Source organism: Abramis brama (assembly GCF_963993115.1).
Source record: "Abramis brama genome assembly, chromosome: 2".
NCBI classification, from domain to species: domain Eukaryota; kingdom Metazoa; phylum Chordata; class Actinopteri; order Cypriniformes; family Leuciscidae; genus Abramis; species Abramis brama.
This window is the reverse complement of record NC_139964.1, coordinates 62685850-62712536: the sequence shown is the minus strand read 5'-3', so window position 1 is coordinate 62712536 and position 26687 is coordinate 62685850. Positions and strand designations below refer to the sequence as shown.

General features: G+C 34.9%; 2 protein-coding genes across 13 annotated transcripts; both read left to right on the top strand.

The window, feature by feature from the left end:
• The first annotated feature begins 1012 nt into the window (after positions 1–1012).
• prkag3a (protein kinase, AMP-activated, gamma 3a non-catalytic subunit) lies at positions 1013–10549 on the top strand. Of its 11 annotated transcripts, none has more exons than XR_014605169.1 (13): positions 1013–1379; positions 1830–1866; positions 1975–2081; positions 2223–2304; positions 2401–2459; positions 3419–3479; positions 3971–4025; positions 4937–5063; positions 5144–5309; positions 5398–5435; positions 5550–5696; positions 8042–8210; positions 10211–10549. XR_014605169.1 is itself a non-coding variant. In XM_084107265.1 (13 exons), the coding sequence occupies exons 1-13, from the start codon at positions 1323–1325 to the stop codon at positions 10225–10227; spliced, it is 1047 nt and encodes a 348-aa protein (XP_083963391.1). In that variant the 5' UTR covers positions 1013–1322; the 3' UTR covers positions 10228–10549. The 11 variants fall into 11 exon arrangements, 7 of the variants coding, with proteins under 7 accessions (XP_083963391.1, XP_083963387.1, XP_083963390.1 ...); XR_014605172.1 differs by lacking the exon at positions 10211–10549 and adding an exon at positions 9770–9909; XM_084107265.1 differs by having other exon boundaries at positions 8042–8135.
• A 1168-nt stretch (positions 10550–11717) lies between these two features.
• Positions 11718–26232, top strand: retreg2 (reticulophagy regulator family member 2). Of its 2 annotated transcripts, none has more exons than XM_084105687.1 (9): positions 11718–12110; positions 13135–13238; positions 13552–13582; positions 14748–14877; positions 16138–16222; positions 17678–17815; positions 18913–19001; positions 21312–21447; positions 23694–26232. In XM_084105687.1, the coding sequence occupies exons 1-9, from the start codon at positions 11869–11871 to the stop codon at positions 24437–24439; spliced, it is 1701 nt and encodes a 566-aa protein (XP_083961813.1). In that variant the 5' UTR covers positions 11718–11868; the 3' UTR covers positions 24440–26232. The 2 variants fall into 2 exon arrangements, with proteins under 2 accessions (XP_083961813.1, XP_083961814.1); XM_084105688.1 differs by having other exon boundaries at positions 11730–12110; positions 23697–26149.
• The last annotated feature ends 455 nt before the right edge of the window (positions 26233–26687 follow it).

Below are 26687 nucleotides of genomic sequence, written 5' to 3'. Positions count from 1 at the left end.
CGTAGGCTATTCTTTGCTCCGCCACCTGCTGGACCATGTCAAATTCAGTCCCCACAACAGAGCCAGCTTTCTTAATCAGTTTGTTGATTCTAATAATAGAGTCAATAGAGATATAATGGCCGATACATCTAAATCCAGATTTTTAGATAATTTTTGAGAAAAAATGTAGCTTTCATATATCGGACAAATGTTCTTATAGGGATGATGATGTATGGAAGTAAAATAATGACAAATGTTTTTGAATCAAAAAAGCTTGTTGAATTGCACTACTTGAAAAAATATGCATTGCATTAATCCTGCTTGCATTTTAAAGCATTGTATTTTCAGGGCTTGCATTTTTATAGGCTGAAATTCAACATTGTATATTTGAGTCATTCCACGAAATCGTTTCGATTTACACATTTTGGGATTTTTTACTTATATTTATTACTTTTCTGTACACCCCACAACATTAATTACATATTTAACTTCCAGAAAAACACATTTTCCCACCTCAGGCATCATAATCTGAAACGCATGAAATCTGAAAGGTGAATATGGATTATTGAATTTTTAATAATGAAAACGTGTGTTAAATGTTTTGAATTGAAATATTCACAGCTTAAATAATACAACCATGTTGAATTTCAGCCCATAAAAATGCAAGCCCTGAAAATACAATGCATTATTTAAAATGTAAGTAGGGTTAATGCAATGCATATTTTTTCGAGTAGTCCAATTCAACACGCTTTTTTATTTCAAAAACATTTGTCATTATTTTACTTCCATAATGATAACATTAAAAATGAACATATCGGCCGATACCGATATGGTGGCGATATCGTGCATCCCTACTTAAAAGACTGACCCACTTGATCAAGGTATTTGTTTTATTTTACGTAAATTATATTAAAACCCAGTTAAATCACTAAATATTTTTAGCAATATCAAAGACATTTCTTAGTTGGCTTTTAGGGAGGTGTGGCATAAAGTTAATTTTGGACCCTTCATGAAGGAATGGGTGGTCGCGCGCATATCACACAGGCCACGCGCTATATTTGGAATAACCTGCGCGCGCTCTCCTACATGCCAGCTCTCGTTTCGTGTTGTCTGTCAGTGTCAAACCAGACATCTTTACGCCACATTTAACAGGACTCCTACAGCAATATCCCAAAATAGATATTCTTCTTTTCACCAGAGCGTCGTCGCTTTGCCTTTGTCTCTGTCCATCGGCCATACTGCGTTTAGAGGCAGCGTCGCGTCTTAAATAACCGACCTCAGTTCAGTTGATCCTAATATAGCTCTGGTGAAGCGGGATCAGCGGGCATGCGCAGGACGCGGAGATGTGCACGCAGGAGCTCGACTGTAGTGCACACGCACAAATGGACACTGACACGCAGGTAAGTGACAGCAGGTAATAAACCTTCTCTCAAGGGTGTAAATCAGCGTCGGATGCATGCGTTAAAATAAAGGCTTGAAGAGAATGAAGAATGTTTTATACGTTATTTACAAAAATACCATAGTGCTACTGTGCATTACTTTTTTGTATGTGTGCAAAACCATGGTGGTTTGGAAGTCCAATGATGCACAAATTATAATCTATGGTAGCCTATACTATATACTGTATTAAAGTACCATAATACTACCATCTGATCTGATACACCAATTACTTTTTGTAAGGGATGTAGCATAGCAATGCCATTTTTTAGCTACTGTTTTGATGCACATTATGTAACAGTTATGTTATGCATTATTATTAGTGCACCTAATTAAAATTCTTTCATTTAATTTCTGAGCGCATAATAATAGTCAACATAATGATAATGTCAACATGTTTGTTTTTTGGGCAGGACGTTTGCCATGAGGACTATATAATGAACAGCACAGGTAGGGCAACGTACATGTCATAAATCATGGAGAATTTGCATCCAGCACTTTAGGTTCTTAGGCATTTTCAAAATGAAGATGTGATTTGGTGTTTTCATGTCCTTCCAGAACCCGATCCGAATGCAGAAGCTTATATGAACTTCATGAAGAAACACTGTTGTTATGATGCCATTCCCACCAGCTGCAAACTGGTCATTTTTGACACCACACTGCCGGTTGGGATGCAGTACTGTACATTTCCTGGGTGTTATCATTTAACATGATTTAAAATGTGATTCTCGTTGACATCAATAATTAATTTATACACAAAATATTTGTTTCGAGGAGGTGAACACACATCTTTTGTATCGACACAGGTGAAGAAGGCCTTCTTTGCTCTGGTTGCGAACGGCCTGAGAGCGGCCCCTCTCTGGGACAACAAACTGCAGAGATTTGTGGGTAAGCCTGACCCTGATGAGCCTGTGTGTATTCTTTTTATCTTTATGAATTGTTCTCTTTCGTCGTGTTTACTTCATTTCCTTGCCATTTTCTCAGGTATGCTGACAATCACAGATTTTATCAATATTCTTCATCGGTATTACAGGTCACCTATGGTGGGTTGCGATCCCTGCCTCTTCTCTTGTGTTGTCCTTCATGGTTTGAATCATATTGATTTCTGCATTGACTGTCCACATAATGCTGCATGATACAGATATTGTCTCTTTGTTAGCTGATAACATGCCTTGGAATAGTGTTCGGCATCAGTCTTTTTTCATACTAATGATTTCCTCAACCTGATATCTTGAGCTTTTGATTTGTAAATCAGTCTCTGTAACAGTTCAGCCCAGTAAAAAAAGAAAATGAAACTGTTAACAGTGTAGTTACCAAAGAAAGTACTGGTAATAGAAGGTTATAACTTCAGGGTTAGTACCTAGTTATAACCCAGTTATTGTAATTACTATAATAAGTATATAGTATGTACATGTGGAACAGGACTTTAAAATAAAGTGCTACCAAATCTTCTCATCAGCTTTAACTACATTTCCAGATATGTGTTGTCTTCTCAACTTATGTAACAGGTATAAAGAGAAGTAATTTTTTTTACTGTTTAAAAGTTTGGGGCAAGTTCTTTTGAAAGAAATTAATACTTTTATTAAGCATTAAAATAAAAAAGCATTACATTGATCAAAAGTGACAGTGAAGACCTTTATTATGTAACAAACGATTTGTATTTTCAATAGATTTCCTTTAAATTCTGTTATTTTTTTACCTTTGTTTCATCAAAGAAACCTGAAAAAATGTATCAGTGTTTCCACAAGAAGGATCATGTGACACTGAAGACTGGAGTGATGATGCTGAAAATTCAGCTTTGCAAAATAACATTTTGAAAATATATTCAAATCGAAAACACAATTTAAATTGTAATAATATTTCACAATATTACTGTTTTTACTGTATTTTTGTGAGCATAAGAGACTTTCAAAAACATTAAAAAATCAGTAGTCTATATTTAAATATAGTCTATATATTATCTTTATTATTATATATTTTACAGGTACTTTCTTTCTTGTAGGTTCAGATCTATGAACTGGAGGAGCACAAGATTGAGACATGGAGAGGTGATTCATTTCAAAGTAAATAATCTGAACTACACAGATGATGTTTGGATGTTGTCTAGTACAGCTATAAGGACGGACATTACCAGTTTTATCTAATGAATTCTGTCTTAAAGGACGATGGGTTTTACTTACTAAAGCATTTAATATGTAAAATGTTGTGCTGAATCAAAAAAGAAAGAAAAAATGCTTTTGACAGACTTGCATTAGTTGCCCACTTTTTCCCTTCGTTGAAGAAGAAAAGAGTGAAATCAAAATGGACTATTTTTTAATTTTTTTATTTTAATAACCATTCTTTGCATCACTTCAGATGTTAGGATGACATATTTAGTATTGAAACATTATCAGGCTGGCTGTATCTCCACAGGGCTCGATGTATTTTCATTGACTGTCATTGTGTGATTATAGGGCACATTTGCTGCACAGTGTCACCTGAGATGAACGACATGCATTTGATTTTTTCCCAATGTTTTTCTGTTTCTCTCGTCATGTGCTCTCTCTTTCTGTAGACGTCTATCTGCAATATCACGATCAGTATCTCATCAGTATCACGCCTGATGCGAGGTATTAAAAACACAGTTTGAGTTATGTAAGTGGTGCCAGGGTTCCTGGTGCCACATACCGTATTATTCTTATACATAATAATTGTAATCGTAACTTATATATAAGATGCAAAATAGATATTCATGTTTACACTACCATTCAAAATGTTGGGGTCTGTACAATTGTTTAAAAGTGTTTTAATGCATGTTTTAAATATAGTGTTACGGAAAACTTGGTAACACTTTATTTTACAGTGTCTTTGTTACATATGTTACATGTACGTACTATAGTAATAACAGTAAATGATGCATAATTACATGCAATTAACCTTCAACCAAATCCTAATCCTAACCTAACCCTATAGTAAGTACATGTAATTACTTAATATTGCTCAGTACTTAAATATATAATTACACTGTAACAATGACACCTTAAAATAAAGTGTAACCGAAAACTTTATTTTACGCTGTCATTGTTACATGTTACATATAGTTACTATAGTAATAACTATAAATTATGCATAATTACATGCAACTAACCCTAACCCTATAGTAAGTACATGTAGTTACTTAATATTACTTAAATGTATAATTACATTGTAACAAAGACACCTTCAAATAAAGTATAACCGTATTTTATATTTGAATATATTTAAAATTGTTAATTAATTAACCAATTTTTTTGTTAATATCAGTGTTTAAAACAGTGGTGCTGCTTAAAATATGTATTTCTTTGATGAATAGAAAGTTCAAAAGAACAGCATTTTACTCTCACTTTCGATCAGTTTAATGCGTGACTGCTGATTCTGAATGAGTGTTATTTAAAAAATATATATATATATCTTACCGACCCCAAACCTTTGAACAGTAGTGTATCTATTTATAACATATATTATATAATCTATATTTCTACATTTTCCTGTCCGTACACAGCCTCTTTGATGCCGTCTACTCTTTACTGAAACACAAAATCCACAGGCTGCCGGTCATCGACCCAGAGTCTGGAAATGTCCTTCACATACTGACCCATAAGAGGATCCTCAAGTTCCTTCATTTATTTGTAAGCCGAATTCATGGCTCCATTTGAAGACAGATCAGCATGTTTTGGTATAAATAATATGATTTTCTTTTCATCTCCAGGAAGCCGCAGTGCCCAAGCCACGCTTCTTGAAGATGCAGATTAAAGATGCAGGAATAGGAACTTTCACAGACGTGGCCACAGTCTCACAGACGGCCACTGTGTACGAAGCCCTGTCTGTGTTTGTGGAGCGACGTGTGTCCGCTCTCCCAGTGGTGGATGACAACGGTACACTTAACTCAATGAAATAACTCAGAAATGAATGTGTTACAGGACTAAATAAATGTACTTCCCTTCCTTCTGTTTTGTTTTGTAGGCAAAGTGGTTGCCCTGTATTCCAGATTCGATGTGATTGTGAGAATCTCCTTTTTTTAATTTTTTAATTTCAGATATTAAAAGCAGAACTGGGTTATTGAGAGAACTTGTTTCCAATATCTTGTACGATTGTGTGTCTGTTTCTTCTGACAGAATCTTGCGGCTCAGAAAACTTACAATAACCTGAGCATGAGCATGCAGGAGGCAGTGCGGAGGAGGCGCTGTTATGTGGAAGGAGTCATTAAATGTTACCCTGACGAGACTTTGGAAACTGTCATTGACAGAATAGTCAAGGCAGAGGTAAGGATGTGTCTTCTAAACTGAGGCTGCTCTCATTATTTCTGAGATGTTTACTTTGGCTAAAGGACTACAGTTGGAAATCAGCCAGTTGGCTAATACTGGCACATTTATAGAAGTGTGAATTCATGTGAATTGTCTTTATAAATATATGAAGAGTTCAGATGCAAAAGCCTCTAAGTGCCATCTGATCATTTTTATCAAGCTTGTATATTTAAGTTCAGTAATTTCACTTAAATGACAATTAATAGGTCATTTTCATTGCCATTTAAAGGCACAATATGTAACTTTTTTGCTTTAAAAATAGCAAAAATCACTATATCTATGTTATATATATTTTTTAGTTGTGTACTTACATTATCCCGACTGTTTCCAACAACTTTCAAACCAGGAGAAATTTGTAATTTAATTCGAGAAACGTCCCGTTTCTTTATTTCCGTTTTGTCGGCGTCAATGTCGTCATATCCGCGTTGTCCCTGGTTTCCGCTCGTACTGCCATAGCAACCAGAGCCCTCTGATAGTAACCAAAGCGACTGACGCGGACAACTTTGTAGTTCGCAATGTCTATCTGCACGCTGTTGTTGTTTCGTTCAAAAATTATGGACCATGGCAAGCAGACTTTGGATAAAAAAGGAGAACTAAAACGAGAATCAATATCAGCGCGGTGTTTTCGAGATGCCGAGAGCTCCCATAGACAGTATATAAACGAGAGCTCCACGTCCGAGACTTCGACCGCTCCTACATGTACTTTATTAAACAGGTGAGCACATTTACATAAAATTAATCAATGTTATATAGTTCAACAATGATAAAATGTCAGAATATGATCTGTATATTATTCTAATGTTGATCTAGCTTACTGCTAGTCTCATACAGACAGACTAACACATACATTTAAACACATTCAAATGCAGTTTAGTGTGCTAGTGTAATGTTAGACCAGGTGAAACAGCGCTGCGTTACCTCACAAGTTTAATTTGTCTAATAAACTGACCTGTGAGTAGTAATTCTGCGTGTAGTTCGGTAGAATGAAATGTCCATATTCCTTTTATATCCGCGGGACTCGCGTCGCGTGTGGAGCTGATAGCTGTCTCTTAGCAATCCCGAACTGCTTCATATCACAGTCATGATAAAAACATTGATGTATTCAGTCATCCATAAACATTATTAGATCGGTCGGCTTGACGTTGACGACAAGATCCATAATTCTTAGCAAATGTTGTGTCATCAAACTACGCCTTTGTTATTGTAAATAGGTTAGCGACCCCTAGTGGCGAAAAATTCCATAGTGTCCGTTTAAGTGAAATTATTGAACTTAAATATACAAGCTTGATAAAAATGATCATTCTAGAAGAAATTTTCAGATGGCACTTAGAGGCTTTTGCATCTGAACTCTTCATATACATTGGAATAGAAGTATATTTTTATTTCACGCATTTTTTTATGTCTTGTCTTTTTAAATGGCAAATGTGGTACTATTTTATTGTTTTGTTCCGAATTAGATTTGTCATGGTTTGTTATTTTGTTTTACAACAAGTGTCATTTAATTGGAACAGAAGTTGCACTAGTCTTTTCTTCCCTATTGTGACATACACTGCTGTTCAAAAGTTTGGGATCAAATACTTTTATGAAATGAATACTTTTCTTCAGCAAGGATGCATTCAAATGATCAAAAGTGACAGCAGACATTTAATGTTCTTTTGAACTTTCTACTCATTAACAAAAATCCTTAATATATCAGTTTCCACAAAAATATTAAGCAGCACAACTTTTTTCGACATTGATAAAAATAAGAAATGCTTCTTGAGCACTAAATCGACGTGTTGAAAAATATTACTGTTATTACTTTGTTTTTGATCACATAAATGCATTATTGGTGAGCATAAGAGACTTTTCTCGAAAAACATTTAAAAAAATCTTACTGACCCCAAACTTTTGAACAGTAGTGTATATCCGAGTGAAATGGCTTGGGCGGGACTTGATTTTGTCCATGGGGAATTGATTGGATGGTTGTGGTTTTCTATTGGTCGATCTCATGTGAGTGACAGGTTGTCCCGCCCTCACGCCAGTAAACACAACATCATTAGAGAAGAGATGTCTCTGCTAGAGGGGAGAGGATGATATTTTTATTTTGATTAAAGATGACAAGGGCATATGAAAATAATAATAATAATAATAATAATAATAATGTGCACAAATACTGCAATGTTCCATAAAATAAATAAGAGTTGTCAAATTTGATTTCATGGTGACTTTAACTTTTATTTTGTCAAATTTTGTGTTTTAATTTTAGTTTGTGTGCGCGTGTGTGTGTTCTCTCTGAGATGTTTTATCTTGGCTCTGTCCAGGTCCATAGGCTGGTGCTTGTGGACAGAGATGACGTGGTTCGGGGAATAATCTCTCTCTCAGACCTGCTGCAGGCTATAGTCTTATCTCCAGCAGGTATTGATGCTCTGTTTTCCTAACCTGAGGAGATGTTTTCTCCTGTTCCCTCATCTAACCAGCACTAGTATCCAGGTAGGCTTTACTCTGCCTAGCTTTGCCAACACATGCATTGCTACTGCATACAGTACTAGTCAAAAGTTTGCACACACCTACTCAGAGCCGACCCTGACCTCCCTGGGGGAGCTAAATTATGTTAAGGACCCACCTGACACCCCAGTGCTCCCACTACAATCCTCCCCCCTTTAACTAGTACTAATGAAAATGTAATTCCTGATATCAGAAATAGACATTGTTACTAGAAAAAGTACATTCTTAATATCAAGAATTCACATTTAAAATAGTACAAATTTAATTATTGATATAAAAAATGCATCCTGGGAATGAATAAAAGCTAAAATGGCTTGCCGTAGCATGTCAATGTGTTTTTTTTTAAATGATAAAAGCAATACTTGATTCTTGATGGTTATTATTTACTGAGGGATGTGCATCCATATTGACCAGTATGTCCAGCCAATCAACATTTTAAATGCAATATAGCGTATAAATCAATAGTCAAGTCAATACTCCATCTTGCTTTATTCCTCTATGCTTTGAGTTGTAATTAAACCTTGACTTGGAAACTAGATAATTGTTTTAAAAGTATGTGCGCCTAATGCCATCACGCCCATATTGTACTGGTCCCCACTCCCCACAGAAGGGCTTGTTTCATTTCGTGCACGCGCATATGAACGCATGTTAACGTGCGACTTCACTCTCATGGTGTTTTTTTTCTCTCTTTTCGTGACCAGAAGGATAGTTCCTCTTAATTTTCTCATCAAGGTTGTAAACTTTGATTGACGTGCTTTGACACGAGGGGGAGGCGGGGCCTTGAGTAATTTGCGGGGCCCTACGCAACTTGCGTAGTGTGTGTATAGGGCTGATCGGCTCTGCACATACTCATTCTTTATTAGGACTATTTGTTACATTTTAGACCTAAAGTAAAGTCATCAAAACTATAAAATAACATACATCGAATTATGTATTGATCAAAAACGAATTAGAATTCTCTTTTATCTGAGGTGCATCATGGGTTGTTTGACACACTATTACTGGGGTTCACCTGTTGATGCTTTTCCTTCACTATTCACTCCAGCTTATTTATTTGAAAAATAAGTTTATTATTATTAGTAGTAGTAGCAAATAAAAATAATTTAAATAATCAATTTTCTAAATAATTAATAATTGTTATTTTTCTAAATAATAATATTTTTTTCTAATAATTGTTATTATTATTTGAATAATAATAAAATACTAATTGAAATAACAAACAATTATATTAATTGTTCTGAATAAATATATAATAATAATAACAATAATACTAATTATTTTATTTATTTTGTTATATGGAATTTCTATCATAATATAGAAATTTAGACATATGCCTAATTTATATTTGTCTACAAAACACATTTACTGCATTTAAGCATTAAGCATAAAAGTGTGAAAAACACATTCATTCAGGTGTGTTCGAATGTTTTACTAGTACTGGCAAATTACACCACAGTATCATGTTTTTTTATTAATATACTCTTTATAATCATTATTGTATATTATATCGTCTGATGATATCTTATGTCTTCTGTTATATAAAGCTCCAGCACCCATGAATGGCAGACACTCCTAAAACATTTGCATTTTCTCTCTACGTTTGGGTATTCACAACCAGCGAGCAATGAAAATAACTGTAAACGCCCATATGCAATACTAATTATAGAAAATTGCTGATGAATAGTGTACTCCCTGCATGCTTTATGCATGTGCGTGACCTCTTTGTTGGCTGTATGAGTATGTGAATGTTTGAGAATACCCTGGTAGGTCGTGACTCGTGACCCCGGGTCCTTTTGTCATGGTCATTTAACACCAGAGCGTTTGGGAACAGGATAATGTCAGCAAACAGCCACTTACTTCCCTGTGCTGCTGATATTGTGGTTGCTCTACAAAGTATTTGAAGGAAAACCATGGTATTACACAGCTCAAAAAGCATGGTAATATCATTCTGCTCTTTGTAAGTGTATTCTCTTATCCTGTTTCAGATATTCAAAGAGGATAAAATATGAGCAAGCAAGAATGAAGAAAGAATCTCTTTTTTACATGATACATTTACATTGTATGATTTCATGGATTATGTAGAGTGTATAATATATTAAACAACATATTTCTCATTTAACTGAGAGATGGTTTATGATGAGTACTGACAAAGAGAGTTGTTGCTTTAAGTGTTTATGTATGATCGTGAGCACACAAGGCCTGGGATTTTGATCAAATTGATCGTCAAGTTTGCCTTTTTGTGCTGTTATGAAATGTATAGTCAGATTATCATGTGTTTTTTTTTTTTTTTTTTTTTTTTTTTATAAACAATTCACTGTGCTCTTTTTTTGTTGTCTTATTGTCCACCCCACAAATAACAAGAAATATGAAATCTAAAACCCAGAAAAAACATCTGTTGCAACACACTGTAAGATACTATCATTACGGAATCCCATGGTATTGTTCGAGAACCATGTAAATATAAAGTAATTAATCCCATGGTAATACTAATTTCCTATGGGTTTTGCACATTTATCATAAATATCATGGTAAATGAATATGCTACTCATCCTGTACCATAATATTACCACATGTGGCATACTATTGCAAAAAGTAATAGGCAGTACCGTAGTACAGTCATGGTATAAGACTGTAATAACATGGTACTTTGATATATGCCATAAATGTTTGTCATATTCATATACAGATGGTATTTAGACTGTACTGAAAGATTTAAGAATACAATGATAGATGTTCAAAAAAACTTGTCTAAAAACATGGTACTTTTTTTGTAAGGGGTAAAAACATGGTGTATGATTATGGTTGTTATTAGACAATTACCAGGGTCATACCATGTTTGTTTTTTGGGGGATTTATCGTGGTATTAACATCTATATTCTATCCTATTATACCATATCATGTTATATATATATATATTAATAATATACATCACATTGGACATCAGATTTCACCCATTATTAAGTTTTTTCATATGAAGGAAGGACACAAAGTGAATACTGTATTCCACAAAATAAAATAATTTCTGTTGCCAATCCTTACCATCTGTTACATTTTATCTGCTTATTTTATTTCTAAATGAATAAAATACACTTATTAATAAATTAAACTTAAACTATTTGTAAACTAAATTAAAACATATTTTGTTTAATTCATAAATTAACATTTTATTTTAAGTGTTAATAATGTTTTTGAAATATTTATTAAAATATAAATATTAAATTCATATTTAATTAAATAGTATTTCATAATAATTATAATATATTTTAATTGTATTATTTAAAAAAAAATGATCGAACGTTATTCAATAACATTATATATATAATAATATTTTAAACTCTGTATAAATAAATTATATTTCTAAAAAAGCAAAATCAAATTATTAATAAATACGTACTATTAATACATCAATAAAAACAAATAATATTTGGTAAATAAACAATATAAATGTCAAGCTGAAGTTTGTGCTGGATCCAGCTGGTGTCACTCACGAGCGCAGTAAACACGGAGCATGTGACACTGCAAGAGCCTGTAAGATCCACTGTGTGTTTCTGTTTTTTCTAATAATCCATGACGACTCTCTCCTGACCAAACCCCGTCATCATCATCATCATCAACACACACAAACAACACGGGACAAGAGACAATGGCGAGCAGACGGGCCTCGGTGTGCTCCTCCTCCTCGGCGGCGGGTCTGGAGGCCTGGTTCCCCGCGCCCGGTGGCGGCGTTAGCGGCGAGGATGATCCGGAGCTGCGGCGTCTGCGGGAGCGTCTGCGCGGCTGGCTGTCGCAGTGCGAGCCCGCGGTGAACTGCGCTCAGCGGCTGCTGGTGTGGGAGAGGCCGCTGCACAGCATCATCAGCGCGCTCACGCTCAACACGCTGTTCTGGTGAGAGACACACGCGAATAAAGGTGTTCATCGGTGTTAATCCTGACGAGTAGCGAGTAATCCGGTTAATCTGCCCGTTAGCAGATGCTTCAGGTCGAAGTTGCTCCGTGTTGCAGCTTCGCTTCTTTTACCGTGGTATTACTATATTACCGTTCTATGGACATCATGTGCTACTATCATTACGGAATACCATGGTATTTTTGTAGAACCATGTAAATATCATGGTAATTAATCAGATTATACATTCACGGGGTTTGGACATGTATTATAATTATCACATGGACATGGTACATGAATATGGTAGTCATCCTGTACCTTAATATTACCACATGATTACTGTGACATACTGTTCCTGTATTACAAAAAGTAACATGGCAGTACCATAGTACAGTCATGGTGTGAGACTGTAATACTTGTGTGCCATATTCATATGGTATTTACACTGCACTGAAAGATTTAAGAATACAATGATATATGTTCATAGAATTGTGATTGTGTCATGTCTAAAAAACATGGTCATACCATGGTACTTGTTTGTAAGGGGTAAAAATACCATGGTGTATGATTATGGGTTGTTATTAGACATTTACCAGGGTCATACCATGTTTGTTTTGGGTATTTATTGTGGTATTACCATCTATTATATATATATATATATATATATATATATATATATATATATATATATATATATATATATATATGAAGAGTTCAGATGCAAAGTGCCATCTGAAATTTTCTTCTAGAATGATCATTTTTATAAAGCTTGTATATTTAAGTGATTTCACTTAAATGTCAATTAATAGGTAATTTGCATTGCCATTTAAGTGAAATTATTGAACTTAAATATATGAGCTTGATAAAAAAACTATGTATCTGCTTACTATAGTAATAATAAAACAACAATTAAACTTACTTTTCCTATGCAGGAACTGGTACATTTTCATATTGGATGTTACATATGAGTGAGTCACATGTTTTTGTAATTGAATGTGAAGATTTAATAGATGTGCGTGTGTTTTAGGCTCCTGACGTCCACATCTTTGAGACCCCTGTTCCTCCTGAGCGTGTCTCTCATCGGACTGACTCTACTGGAGAGATGGAAAGACAAGCTTCCACAGATCACTGGTAATGCATGGATACACACTGTGTTTTGATTCAGAGCACCTGAAACTGACCGACCCATGAACTATTTTAGACGCTATTACTGTAAAACATCTTGTCATGTTCTCACGAAACAAGGACTGATTGCAAAACTAGTCTTAGGGAGCCTAATGACTGATTAAAATGCACAATTTACAATGCAGCTTCACTTTATATCGCCTGCAAAAACATAATGTTGTATTTTTTTTATTCTATATAAGAATTGCACGAGGCTCAGGCATCCATCGGGCCTCTTTTATTTTGTCCTCGCTCATGTTTGTCCTTCTGTTCTCCACAGTGTGGCATCCAGAGGCGCCTGTCATTGAACGGTATGTGTCTTGAATAATCCCTGCATGTCTCAACAGCACCCCCGTCTCTTAAGAGTGGACTGCTCCTTTTCATAATATCACCTTTGCTGTATGTTAAAGGGGTCATATAATGCCATTTTTGTACAAGCTAATATGATTCTTTAGGGTCTAAATTAAAAGTTTGTAATATACTTTAATTAAAAATTCTCATTAGTATTGTAAGAAAACACTCATTTTACCTGGTCAAAAACAGCTCTGTTTTCAGCACGCCGTTTAAGTGCATGTGTCTTTAAATGATAATGAGCTTTGCTCACCCCGCCCCTCTGTTCTGTGCGTACACCGTAACACAATAACACAATAACCATAACGCGTTGTTCATTATAAACGTGGGATTATGAATTATATTGAGAATGTCGTATATAGAAAACATGCCGTAATGTACCCTGAGTGTAAACAGCCGCATTCATCGTGAAGCGTGCAGCAAGCGATTTGCAAAGATTAATATAAATATTAATATAAAGGTTAATAAAACGTTACACTCACTTCTTCTTCTGGAGGTGCAGCAGGAACACGAATAGTTGGTACCGATCCTTTTTTCAGGAGCAGCTTCTTAGCAAAACCAGCTTTATATTGACCTCGTTTGTAAAGCAGTCTGGTGTGAGAAATGATTTGCGCGAACATGAAAGCATTGACGTTGATCGTGGGGAATATTCCCTTCGAAAACAAACTCAGCCACTGCGTCTTCAGCGGTTCGGATTTAGGAACATCAAATTGATGCTGTGTTCGTTATTACACCCAAGAACAGAACACCACAATCGCTTAGACGCCATTCTGCTCATAGACAGTGCTCCAGCGTATCAACAATGACCGCGCCGGTCCGCGCGGACTATGATTGACAGCTCGCTCACGAGCGAGGGCGGGTCTGTGTTGAAACGCTGCTGTCAATCAACAATCGTGGGAGGGGCGTTCGACCGTGTGACGTCACAAAATCGAACGGCTTGATTTGAGATGGGGGAAAACATATAAGAAGATTTTTATCATTTTATGATGGTTGTGTACAGGCACTGCCAACACACATTTCAGTACAATCAACTTGTAAAAGTGCATGTACCATTATATGACCCCTTTAAGATTGTTTCTTTAATAAATTTGCCCTGTGTAAGTTAATCTGCGCATGTTGTTCCAGAGAAACACTAAGTGATCAGCCACGTCTGTTAAGTGTGGAGGAACTCAGCCATCACCTCGCCGAGAGTTTCCTCACCTTCAGCCTTTACATCCAAGAAATGCTCCAGTACAAACGGCAAAACCACGGCAAGGTGGGAGAGGGATTCTCGAACTTAAAAATAATTGAAATAATGTGCTTTATTCACCCTAATGTCATTTCAAACCTGTATTACTTTCTTTTTTCTGTTGAACACAAAAAGGAAGTAGCGGGTTTTTATTTTTAATTTTATTTTTTTAATTTTAATATTTCTTATTTTCTCAAGTCTACACTGCCGTTTAAAAGTTTGGGGTCAGTATTTATTTATTGTAAAGAAAGTAATATTTTTTTCAGCAGAACTGATCAAAAATGACAGTAAAGACACAAATATATTCTATTTCAAATAAATGATGTTCTTTTGAACTTTCTATTCATCAAAGAATCCTGGAAAAAAAAATCTCACGAAAAATGTGCACAATTTTATCAATTTTGAAAGCAGTTGAGCAGTAAATCAGCATATTAGACTGATTTCTGAAGGATCATGTGACACTGAAGACTGGAGTAATGATGCTGAAAATTCAGCTTTGATCACAGGAATAAATTACATTTTAAAATGTATTCAAATAGAAAATAGTTATTTTAACTTGTAATAATATTTCACAATATTACTGTTTTTACTGTATTTTTGATTAAAAACAAAAACAAATGCAGCATAAGATACTTTTTTCAAAAACATAAAAAATATTACTGACCCCAAACTTTCAATCGGTACTGTTTGTCCAGGGGCCGGTTTCACAAAGATAGACTTTGACTATGGCTTAGATATAGTAGATAGTCAGACTTCAGATAGACATCTAAATCAGACCGTTGCACAAAGCACTTAAGACTCTGATTATCTTAAGTAGGACTACACTGCAATGCATTCTGGGTAAAATAAGGCACTTTTCAAAACAAAAAAACATGGCGGATCGAGTAAGCGCATTCAACCGCTCGGTGCAGTTTACCCCAGCGGAAAATATGTGTTTGTTGGAGGAGTATAACAGTTACAAGGACATTTTACTTGGGAAATTTAGCGGATAATGTAGTAACAAGAAGAAATGTTTAAATTATGAGCCATTTTCCCTTTTCTTTTGGCTGTTTGTAATGTAACTGATTGTTACTGCTGCTTGCCAAGGTAACAGAGTCTTAGACCTCAGTTAGCCTGGGGGTAAGGTGTCTAATTTTTTTGGTCTAAATTAAGTCCGTCTTTATTTTTGTGAAACAGTCTAACTTGCATTAGACTAGTCTATGAGCACATTTTAGACTCGTCTAACACTATAGACAAACCGGCCCCGGAAAGTGTTTACTGATCAATGTTTCTGTTTCATCTCATCAGTTCTGCATCATGATGTGTTCGGGATGTTTAATGCTGGCCATGGTTGGACATTACATTCCCGGGATTATGATCTCCTACATCATATGTGAGCAAACTTCCCTCTGTTGTGTTTGTTTATTTCCATATTATATAAAAAGATAATTATATTACTCCAGAAGATATAGCCAGCAATTCCGCTTGGCAAGGTTAATAAAATGCAGTCACTTTAAATACGGAAATACAGTAGTCTTTATACTATATACTGCTACAACTCAAACAAGTGTCAAAAGGTGTGATAGTAGTGTTTTTTCTCTTTTAAAGTGAATCTCAAATACATATCTTGGTCCTATTTTACCATGAAATCAAAAGTAGGGTGGGAAAAAATAAATAATTTGCATTAAGAAAAAAGGGCTACTTTAGAGTCAATAAATCTTTTTTAATTTTTATTTAAATAGAACTAATTCAGGTTCACTGGTGAATACAGAATACTTAAAATTATATGTGACCCTAGACCACAAAATGGGTAAATTTTTTGAAATTGAGATGTATACATCATCTGAAAGTTTAATAATTACTTTCCATTGATGTATGGTTTGTTAGGATAGTACAATATTTGACCGAGATTCAACTATTTGAACATCTGGAATCTGAGGGTGCAAAAAAATCGAAACATTGAGAAAATCGTCTTTAAAGTTGTCCATTTATGTTGGCGATTGTGCTGCATTCACTCACAAAAATAAATGTTTAATATATTCACGGTATGAAATGTACAAAATATCTTCATGGAACATGATCTTTACTTAATATCCTAATGATTTTTGGCATAAAAGAAAAATCGATAATTTTGACCCGTACAATGTATTGTTGGCTTTTGCCACAAATATACCCGTGCGACTCGTGACTGGTTTTGTGATCCAGGGTCACATTTATATTTCATCATATTTCATAGGTACACTACTGTTGGTTGGGGTTGGTGAGATTTACTGTACAAAAAATACAGTAAAAACTGAAACTGAAATATTGCAATTTAAAATAACTGTTACCTTTGTTAATATATTTTAAAGTTTAATTTATTCCTGTGATCAAAGCTGAATTTTCAGCATCATTACTCCAGTCTTCAGTGTCACATGATCCTTCAGAAATCATTCTAATATGATGATTTGCCGCTCAAGAAACATTTCTGATTATTAGCAATGTTGAAAACCGTTGTGCTGCTTAATATTTTTGTGGAATTTTTTTTTCATGTTTTTTTGGGGTGAATAGAAAGAAAAGAACGGCATTAATTTGAAACCGAAAACTTTTGCAACATTATAAATGTCTTTACTGTCACATTTGATCAATTGAAAGTTATAAATATAATTTTTTCTTTAAAAAAAAATCTTACTGATCCCAATATTTTCAATGGTAGTGTATATAACAACATATTATTTTCTTTAACTGTTAATTTTGACCTAAAGAGTGGTACTATTATGTAAAATAATCATATTTTTAAAATGGCATGTGCGCGGTCGTGTGTGTGTGTGTGTGGAGGTTATCTGTGTGTTTCTGTGTGCTGCATTAGTGCTGAGTGTGCTGCTCTGGCCGCTGGTGGTCTACCATGAGCTCATCCAGAAAATGTACACCGGACTGGAGCCCATACTGATGAAACTCGACTACAGCATGAAAGGAGACACACAACGCCGCAAATACGACAAGAGAAGTGAGAGCGTTGCCTTTAATTAGTGACCTAGGCTGCTAACGTTTCCTTTTTTATTCTTCAAAGCCCAAATAAAAATTCTTGAGGCTACATTATGGAAGCTTATTTCCACCACAGAATAAAACATTTTAAAAGATAATTGCGACTTTTTATCTCACAATTGCGAGTTTACATCTCGCAATTCTGACTTTATTTCTCAGAATTGTGAGATATAAAGTCAGAATTGCGTTAAATAAAGTCTCACTTGCGTCTTATAAAGTCAATTCTTTTTTTCTCGCAATTGCGACTTTATATCACGCAATTCTGACTTTATAACACATAATTGCACAATTTATAATAACACAATTGTGATATATAAAGTCCAATTCTAAGAAAAAAAAAGACTTTTTTTTAACCTCAGAATAGTTTATATCTCACAATTCTGACTTTATAACACGCAATTGCGACTTTTTCTCAGAATTGTGACTTTATATCTCGCAATTGCGACTTTTTTTCTCAGAATTGCAACTTTATATCTTGCAATTGCGACTTTTTCTCAGAATTCCGACTTTATATCTCGCAATTGCGACTTTTTCTCAGAATTGTGACTTTATATCTCGCAATTGCGACTTTTTTTCTCAGAATTGCGACTTTATATCTTGCAATTGTGACTTTATTTCTCAGAATTGCGACTTTATATCTCGCAATTGCGACTTTATATCTCGCAATTCTGACTTCATATCTCGCAATTCTGAGAAAAAAATTCACAATTCTGACTTGATATCGCAATTCTGAGAAAAAAAGTCAGAATTGTGAGATAACAAGTCGCAATTATTATTATTATTTATTTGTTATTCAGTGGCGGAAACAAGCTTCCATATGTACAGTTGCATGTTGGGTTAGGAATTACATTTTAATTAAACATTAAACATTTAAATAATCACTATTGTTTAGTAATAAACTATAGAAAAATGGTTGAATGTTGAAGTGCTGATATATTGTGCGCTTCCGCTGCTGCTATCACAGTTATGGGCTATTTACACAGAAGGTTATTAGTGTTTCACTTCCTGTTAGACTCTGCTCAGGAAAAAGTGTGTGTGTGTGTGTGTGTGTGTGTGTAGAGCTGAGGAAGGAGCAGGAAGAGGGTGATGAGCCGAGGGCAGAGACGGAGAGCGAGAGTGAGGAGGAGCTTTCCTGCTTCGCTCCCACTGTGAGTGTCCTGTCCTGTGGTGATCAGGGGTCATACCTTCACACTATATCCCGTCTTATTCTATATTTAATAAATAGACAGTGCTGGGAAGTAACAGATTACATGTAATCAGAATTACATAATCAGATTCCAAGAATGAAGTACTTGTAATCAGACAACAGTTACTTTTTAATTGATCACATGTAATTCTCACAATGGCAGTAAATTATTTGTAATACTACTTTTCATCTTTTAAATGCTCCTTTCTGAAAAGCCTACTGCTTATATACATTCATAAGGTAGACAAATAAAATATTTATTTTTTTAATTTTTAGTAAGCATTTTATTTTGATTGTTTTTATTATATATATTTATCATATAATTTTTTGTTATTTAATTACTTAATTATAGCTTTTCATTAAAATCACGAACCCCAGTCTGGGAAACTCTGACATAATGTAATATGTTGTTGAAAACAAAGAATGGACTATATTTATCTTTCTCTTTGTGTTTTTATATCTGCCAAGTAATCTAAAAGTAATCCATACCCAGCACTGTTATTAGATCTGCATTATTCTGAATAATTACGATTTATAAACACGATTTTCTTGTTTAAAATAGAGATCACAGTTCTCCCATGATTCTGAACAGACAACTAAACAAAATAACATGTAATTTATGTTCTGACAAATTGTTTATTGCTGCAGTCAACAATTAAAAATTGTAATATATATATATATACAGTGCAATGCATAAGTGAATACACCCATGCTAAAGTTGACTAAAAAGAGGAATAAAAAATCATATTTTGGAAATTGAACTAAATGCCTTAATTTAAAAAATTAGGAAAAATCCAACCTTTAAGGACACCAATTTTCTTTGTGAATGAATAATGTATCGTAAATAAATAAATGTTCTTCCTTAAAATACATGGTGCATAAGTGAGTACACCCCTATGTTAAATTCCCATAGAGGCAGGCAGATTTTTATTTTTAAGTATTTTAAAAAAAAAAATTTTTAGGATACTATGCATCCTGATAAAGTTCCCTTGGCCTTTGGAATTAAAATAGCCCCACATCATCACATAGCATTCACCATACCTAGAGATTGGCATGATTTTATTTCAGTTAAGCCTAAAAGCTAGTTTGATTTGCATTGAGAGATGATCTTATGGAAAGTACCCCATGCCAATCTCTAGGTATGGTGAAGGCTATGTGATGATGTGGGGCTATTTTAATTCCAAAGGCCAAGGGAACTTTATCAGGATGCATAGTATCCTAAATTTTTTTTTTTTAAAATACTTAAAAATAAAAATCTGCCTGCCTCTATGGGAATTTAACATAGGGGTGTACTCACTTATGCACCATGTATTTTAAGGAAGAACATTTATTTATTTACGATACATTATTCATTCACAAAGAAAATTGGTGTCCTTAAAGGTTGGATTTTTCCTAATTTTTTAAATTAAGGCATTAAGTTCAATTTCCAAAATATGATTTTTTTTATTCCTCTTTTTAGTCAACTTTAGCATGGGTGTATTCACTTATGCATTGCACTGTATATTAACTAGAATTATTATTTTTTTAATCGGTGTGAACGAATGATTCAATGACTCACTCATAAAGACTTCACTTGTTTCATTACTGAAATGAATGAATAAATGATTCAATGACAAAATCCTCTTTTAACACTCACCTGTCGCCACCTACTGGTGCAACAATGTAATTGATACAATCTTTATTTGAAGTGTCAACTTACTTTCTAAAGGTGATTTAATGTATTTCGATCGCTACGGTAAACATCAGTGTTTATATCCCAACTATAAACTTTTATCCCAGTACTTCTGTGATCATTTGAGTTTTTCACAGAATAATTGTGTGGTTGGGAAAGAGTGTTTTGTGAAGCTGTTTCATATCTATACATGACAACTGTGTTTCTCATGTCTGAATCGAGATTGTGATCTTTCAACGATAAATCGTGCAGCTCTAATATTACAGTTTGGGGTCGTAATGATTTTTTTTATAAAATGTTTTTGAAAGAAGTCTTCTTTCAGGGTCACGTTTATTTGATCAAAAACAGTAAAAGCTGTAATATTGTTAAATATTTTTACAATTTAAAATAACTTTTTTTATATATTTTTGTGGAAACCATGATACATTTTTTGCAGGATTCTTTGCTGAATGGAAAGTTCAAAAGAACAGCATTTATTTGAAGTAGAAAACTTTTGCAATATTATAAATGTCTTTACTGTCACTTTGCTGAATCTTGCTGAGCCCAAACGTTTGAAGGGCAGTGTGATTCCAGCCAGTGATTGGTTCTCTGTTGGAGCAGGTGGATGTGAAGACCACGGCTCTGGCGATGGCCATCACAGACTCAGAGCTGTCGGATGAGGAGGCATCTATACTGGAGAGTGGAGGATTCTCTGTGTCCAGAGCCACGACACCGCAGCTCACAGACGTCTCTGAAGGTACCAGTGCTTCAAGTGCACCACCGTCTGAAAACTAGCCATTGAGCAATGAAATTGATTGTGTACATTTTTGTGATACAATTTTCAGGATTCTTTGATGAATAGAAAGTTCAAAAGAAAAGCTTTTTTTTTTTTTAAGCTGCAGTCTGTAACTTCTTTTGAGTTCAAAATTATATAAGTGAGTACATCATGAATCAGTTTTCCAAAGCGTGTTTTTGTTTTATCCTGAATCACTACGGTACACCTATAATAAGTGTTTATATTGGGACTATTTTAGACTGGTTCGGGTCGTACCGCTGCGGAGAAACCCAGAGCCTGCGTGACTCGTCATAGACATAAACACAGAGAAGTAGTTCCGGCTACAATGTTCTTCCGCAAGACACATGCGGTTCTGTTCATTAACCGCTAGAGCGGCAAAAGTTACAGACTACAGCTTTAATTAGAAATTTTTACTTTACTGTCACTTTTGATCAATTTAATGTGTCCTTGTTGAATAAAACTATTTTTTTTTTGAAAACCAAAAAAAACTTGAACGGTAGTGTATATAACATTGTATATAATAACATATTTAACATATTTTCTGTTGAATTATACCTTAAGAGTGGTAAAATTATGTGAAATAATTTAGCCTAGATATTTAAGCGTTTAAACATCATCATTTGAAACTAAACAAATAAGATATTAATGTCGATGCCACAGTTTCAGTGAAAGTATTAAGCAAAAAAAATTAAATGCAAATATATATTAGAAATATTAAATGGAATGTTGAGAAAAAGTTTGAGGGAAAAACTCTCTGCTAATAATAAACTCATTCATGGAAAAAAAACAATGAGAAACAAATTTCTCAGGTAAATTCAGATTTTTGAATACAATTTGAATTTATATGTAAAAACATTCTTGCACGAATTCAAATTTGTGTAAAAGTCTTCCGTTAAACCTTTTTAATGTAAATTTGAATTTGAGTAAATCATTTATAAAACATTCTTTCTTCAGTATGACAAAAAATAAATAAAAATGTGCGTAAATGTAGTGCATTTAAACCAAATATTAGGGGTGTAACAATATATCGTGTCACAATATATCGCAATACAAAAATGCAACAATACATACCGTGGATAGTGACAATATTTATTGTGTATAGTTCATCCAAAATAAAAATTAAGAATTCTAGTTTTCAGCGATTTAGTGTCAGGACTAAATTAAACTGCTATATATAATGTTGAATATAATGTATAGTAATGCAATGGGGTAATATTTGTGGGTCCTGATAATGCCAAATGTCTGATGTTACCAGTAAAAAGTGGCTTACATTATTTTAAATATATCTAGTCAGTGACAGAGTGAAATAATTCTGTATTTTTAGCTTCAGAATCATGAATATTTTTATTCTGTCACTGTTGTCCTGTGCATTGGGTTACCAGCACAAAGTCTAAGCCTATTCATTGACACCCACAATGTAAAACCAAATTTAGCATTTTAATCAAAAGTAAATTTTTTGTTAACCTTTTATCATGTTTCTTGGAGTATCGCAATAAATATCGTATTGTGAGTTTAACATCATTGAATCGTGACATGAGGGTATCGTTACACCTCTACACAATATAATCGAATTGTTTAATTCAGTTAACGTAATTGATAGGGGTGTAACAATATATCGTGTCACAATATATCGCAATACAAAAATGCAACAATATGTATCGTGAATAGTTCACCCAAAATAAAAAGTAAAAAGTTTTAGTGTCAGTACTACATTAAAATATTATATATAATGTTGAATATAATGTATAATAATGCAATAGGGGAATATCTGTGTAAAAAAGTGGCCTACATTATTTTAAATATATCTAGTCAGTGACAGAGAAACACATTCGTCTAAAATAACTCTGTATTTTCAGCTTCAGAATCATGAATATTTTTATTCTGGTGTCTCTATTGTCCTGTGCTTTGGGTTTCCAGCACCAAGTCCAAGAATATTCATTTACACACACAATGTATTATCAAATTTATCAATTTTTGTTAACCTTTTATCATATGTCTTGGAGTATCGCAATAATATCGTATTGTGAGTTCAGTATTGTGATATGTATCGAATCGTGACATGAGGGTATCGTTACACCCCTAGTAATTGAATAGTTTTAAAAAGTGCCACTGAGACGCGCTGTTTATACTTTTCAGGGCAATCAACCTCAGAATGACTGTCTAATTCTTTGAAATGAGTATTAATGGCGTTACTCTGTTTTCATCAGCAGACCTGGATCAGCAGAGCGTGCACAGTGAACCGGAGGAGGCGTTCACTAGAGACCTAGCCGAGTTTCCGTCAGTGGACGAGATGCCTTCTATTGAACCGGGTCTGTTCCGCTTCCCGCTGGGCGTTCTGGGGTCCGAGCGGGCCGGAGCGTCTGGATCCGAGCTCCAGGAGGAGGCCCTGTCTCCGGCCAGCCTCCTCATCCAGCACTTAGCATCTCCGCTCCACTTCGTCAACACGCACTTCAACGGACACGGACAAGCAGCGGGGGCAGACCAAAGCAGTGTGGGTACTGAGAAAGAGGGAAGGGTACTGGAACCCGCTAGGTCCCTGGAAGCGCTTAGCGAGGAGATAGTGACCACGGCCATCTCGACCGTAGTACAGAACACTCTCTCAGCCCTGTTGAGGTCTACGGAGGCCAACGAAGGCTCATCCATGGCTTCGTTCCTTCCCACCGAAACGCCTCCTTGCCCGATGGAATCGCCCCTCGAGTCGCCGTCCGCCCAGGAAGCCAGCGAGCAGGACGAGGACGAGGACGCTGACGTCACCGAAGCAAGCACCGAAGAGCAGCCGGATGTCACGCTCGTGCCCACGGAAGAAGAGGACTTTGAGCTACTGGACCAAAGCGAACTGGAACAGATGGATGAGGTGTTGGGCCTTGGTGTTGACGGACAGGTGGAAGTGGGCGGGGCTTCCGAAGACACGCCCCCAAGCAGTCATCAGCGTGCGGACCAGCAGGAGTCCTAGCTTCCCGTCACCTAAACTGTTTGTTTTATTTATAGTCCGTGTAGATACCAATTACTGACACACATGATTTGTGAAAGGGAATGTCGCAGTCAACTATGCCTTTTTTGTTGTTTTCGGGGAGTGAGATCACTGTGATCGTTGGTGTGCTTTTCGTCTCGCAAAATGTACGACAAATCCTAAACGCGATGGTAACAAGGGGTTTTAACAGATCCAAATAGCCTTCAGCCTCAAATCAAGCCACTCGGATTTCAAAAGCGACTTAAAATAGACGTACGACTTTTAATGGTTTACCGTATGTATATTTTGACCAAGAGCCCCCTGGTTTATCAATAGGGTTTAATGCATCGGGTCACGAGAACACGAGTTTTATTTGCTGGTAGGTTAAGGAGAGGATTAGCATGGTATGTCTGCAAATTCTCAACGAAAAGTTGGTTGTGGCAAAGATTTCTTTTCATAAGAATAGCTAAACTAATATATTCTATATTATATACCTATGAAGTGGATGGACTTATTTATTGAAATTGGTTAGAGTGAAGAATAGTTTGCTATTAAATACGTCTCGAATAAATAATAAAGTTGCTGGTACACAGAACTTAAAAAGTTAGTAAAAAGTGTAAATCAATTTCTGATTTTTTTTATTTTTTTTTTTGAAAAATTAATATTGGATTGTCTATATATAATTTTTTTGTTGAGGTATATATCACTTTTTTTTTTTTTTTTTTGCACAAAAGTGACCGTGAATGCAGCATAGCGTACTTTAGCCGGCAGAAAAATTCCCAGTTCATTGTGCTTTTTCCCTCCACGTCATGTAGAAGAATTAGGAGTCTAACCCTAACCTTCATATGCCCATATTCAGGTTCAATATATTATAATTGGATGCACTTTTGAAATTTTGTTGGTCTGTACATGCTCAAATTTTGCAGGACTTTTCCCGGATTTTCATAACCATCCCAAATTCTAAAGTTTGGGGTCGGTGAGATTTCAGCAAGGACGTATTCAAGTGATCAAATGTTACAAGTAAAGACATTCATAATTTAAAAAAAAAGTTTAAATAAAAGTCAAATAAATTTGAACTTTCATGCTGTTGTGCTGCTTAATATTTTACATTAATAATAGAATTGTTACTTGAGCAGCATGTACAATTATTTTTAATCAAATAAATGCAGCCTTGGTGAACATAAGAAACTTCTTCCAAAAAAATCTAATAAAATATTACTGACCCTAAACTTTTGAGTGGTAGCGTACATTGTAAAAATCACATCAAGTGGTCACAGATTGCCTGAAATATAATTTAAACGATAAAATCTTTACTGTACAAAGTTTTGGAAGGAGTTCATGCATGAGCTTGACTGAATTATTTCCCCTTTTTTTTAATTAAAATGAACATTTATAAGAGGGGGAATCCTAAGAGAATGATTGAGCCTTATTTCTATCTATCTTTATAAGATGTACTCAATATGTCATCAAGCTAATTCTAGAATTGACGACGTAAAGCTCAAACAACATATTTGGGATTTATTTTTGAAGAATTTGATTATTCTTTTGTCTTCATGTCAATGTCAAAGGTCCGAGTGACTTCTTACACGACGCAATGAATATAAGATGATTTTATGATCCGATATATATGTATATTTTCAATTATTAATTACACTAAAGGGAAATTATCTTTTAAACTGGAAATGTGTGTATATAAAAACAATGTATATATTTAATGGCCTGTAACATCGGTTTTTACAGAAATGTTCATTGTTTGCTGACAAGTTAACATTCCTTTAAAGTTGAAAGTTGAATGGATTACACCGCGTCCTAACTAGTCATAATGCGACCAGTCAGTTTCTTCCATTATAATTTTGAGTTTTGCCAGTGAAAGCTGACTGGTCAAAAGTTCTGCGCCATGTTGTTGCAAACATGTTCTGTGTTGCTGTGATTGTACTTTTAATTTCAAAGTGGACAAACGAGTTGCTTGCCGCATCGCAGTCTGTTGGCTAGGAGTGTTTTTGCTTTGCACGACCGAGTGCGTTTCAGCCCTTCTCCTGTAGATACCCTCATGCATACACACATCTGATCCCGACCGCAGATTTGTGTTTTCAGATATCCAAGGAGAGATTATCTTTGTTTGATAGTGATTGTGTTTTGCTCATGCTGTTACTGCTTTGATTTATATATATATATATATAAAAAAAAAAACACTTAAAGCATTGAACTACAAAATGTATTGTTGAATGTCAATTTGTTGACTGACTTGCAC

What these genes read in the sequence shown, in the direction of transcription:
- retreg2 (XM_084105687.1), top strand. Translation starts at nt 11,869, where the DNA reads ATGGCGAGCAGACGGGCCTCGGTGTGCTCCTCCTCCTCGGCGGCGGGT. An exon ending in ACGCTCAACACGCTGTTCTG is followed by an intron (nt 12,111 to 13,134) that starts GTGAGAGACACA and finishes CGTGTGTTTTAG; the next exon opens with GCTCCTGACGTCCACATCTT. An exon ending in GAGGCGCCTGTCATTGAACG is followed by an intron (nt 13,583 to 14,747) that starts GTATGTGTCTTG and finishes ATGTTGTTCCAG; the next exon opens with AGAAACACTAAGTGATCAGC.
- prkag3a (XM_084107261.1), top strand. Translation starts at nt 1,323, where the DNA reads ATGTGCACGCAGGAGCTCGACTGTAGTGCACACGCACAAATGGACACT. An exon ending in CAAACTGCAGAGATTTGTGG is followed by an intron (nt 2,305 to 2,400) that starts GTAAGCCTGACC and finishes CCATTTTCTCAG; the next exon opens with GTATGCTGACAATCACAGAT. An exon ending in ATTCCAGATTCGATGTGATT is followed by an intron (nt 5,436 to 5,549) that starts GTGAGAATCTCC and finishes TTCTTCTGACAG; the next exon opens with AATCTTGCGGCTCAGAAAAC.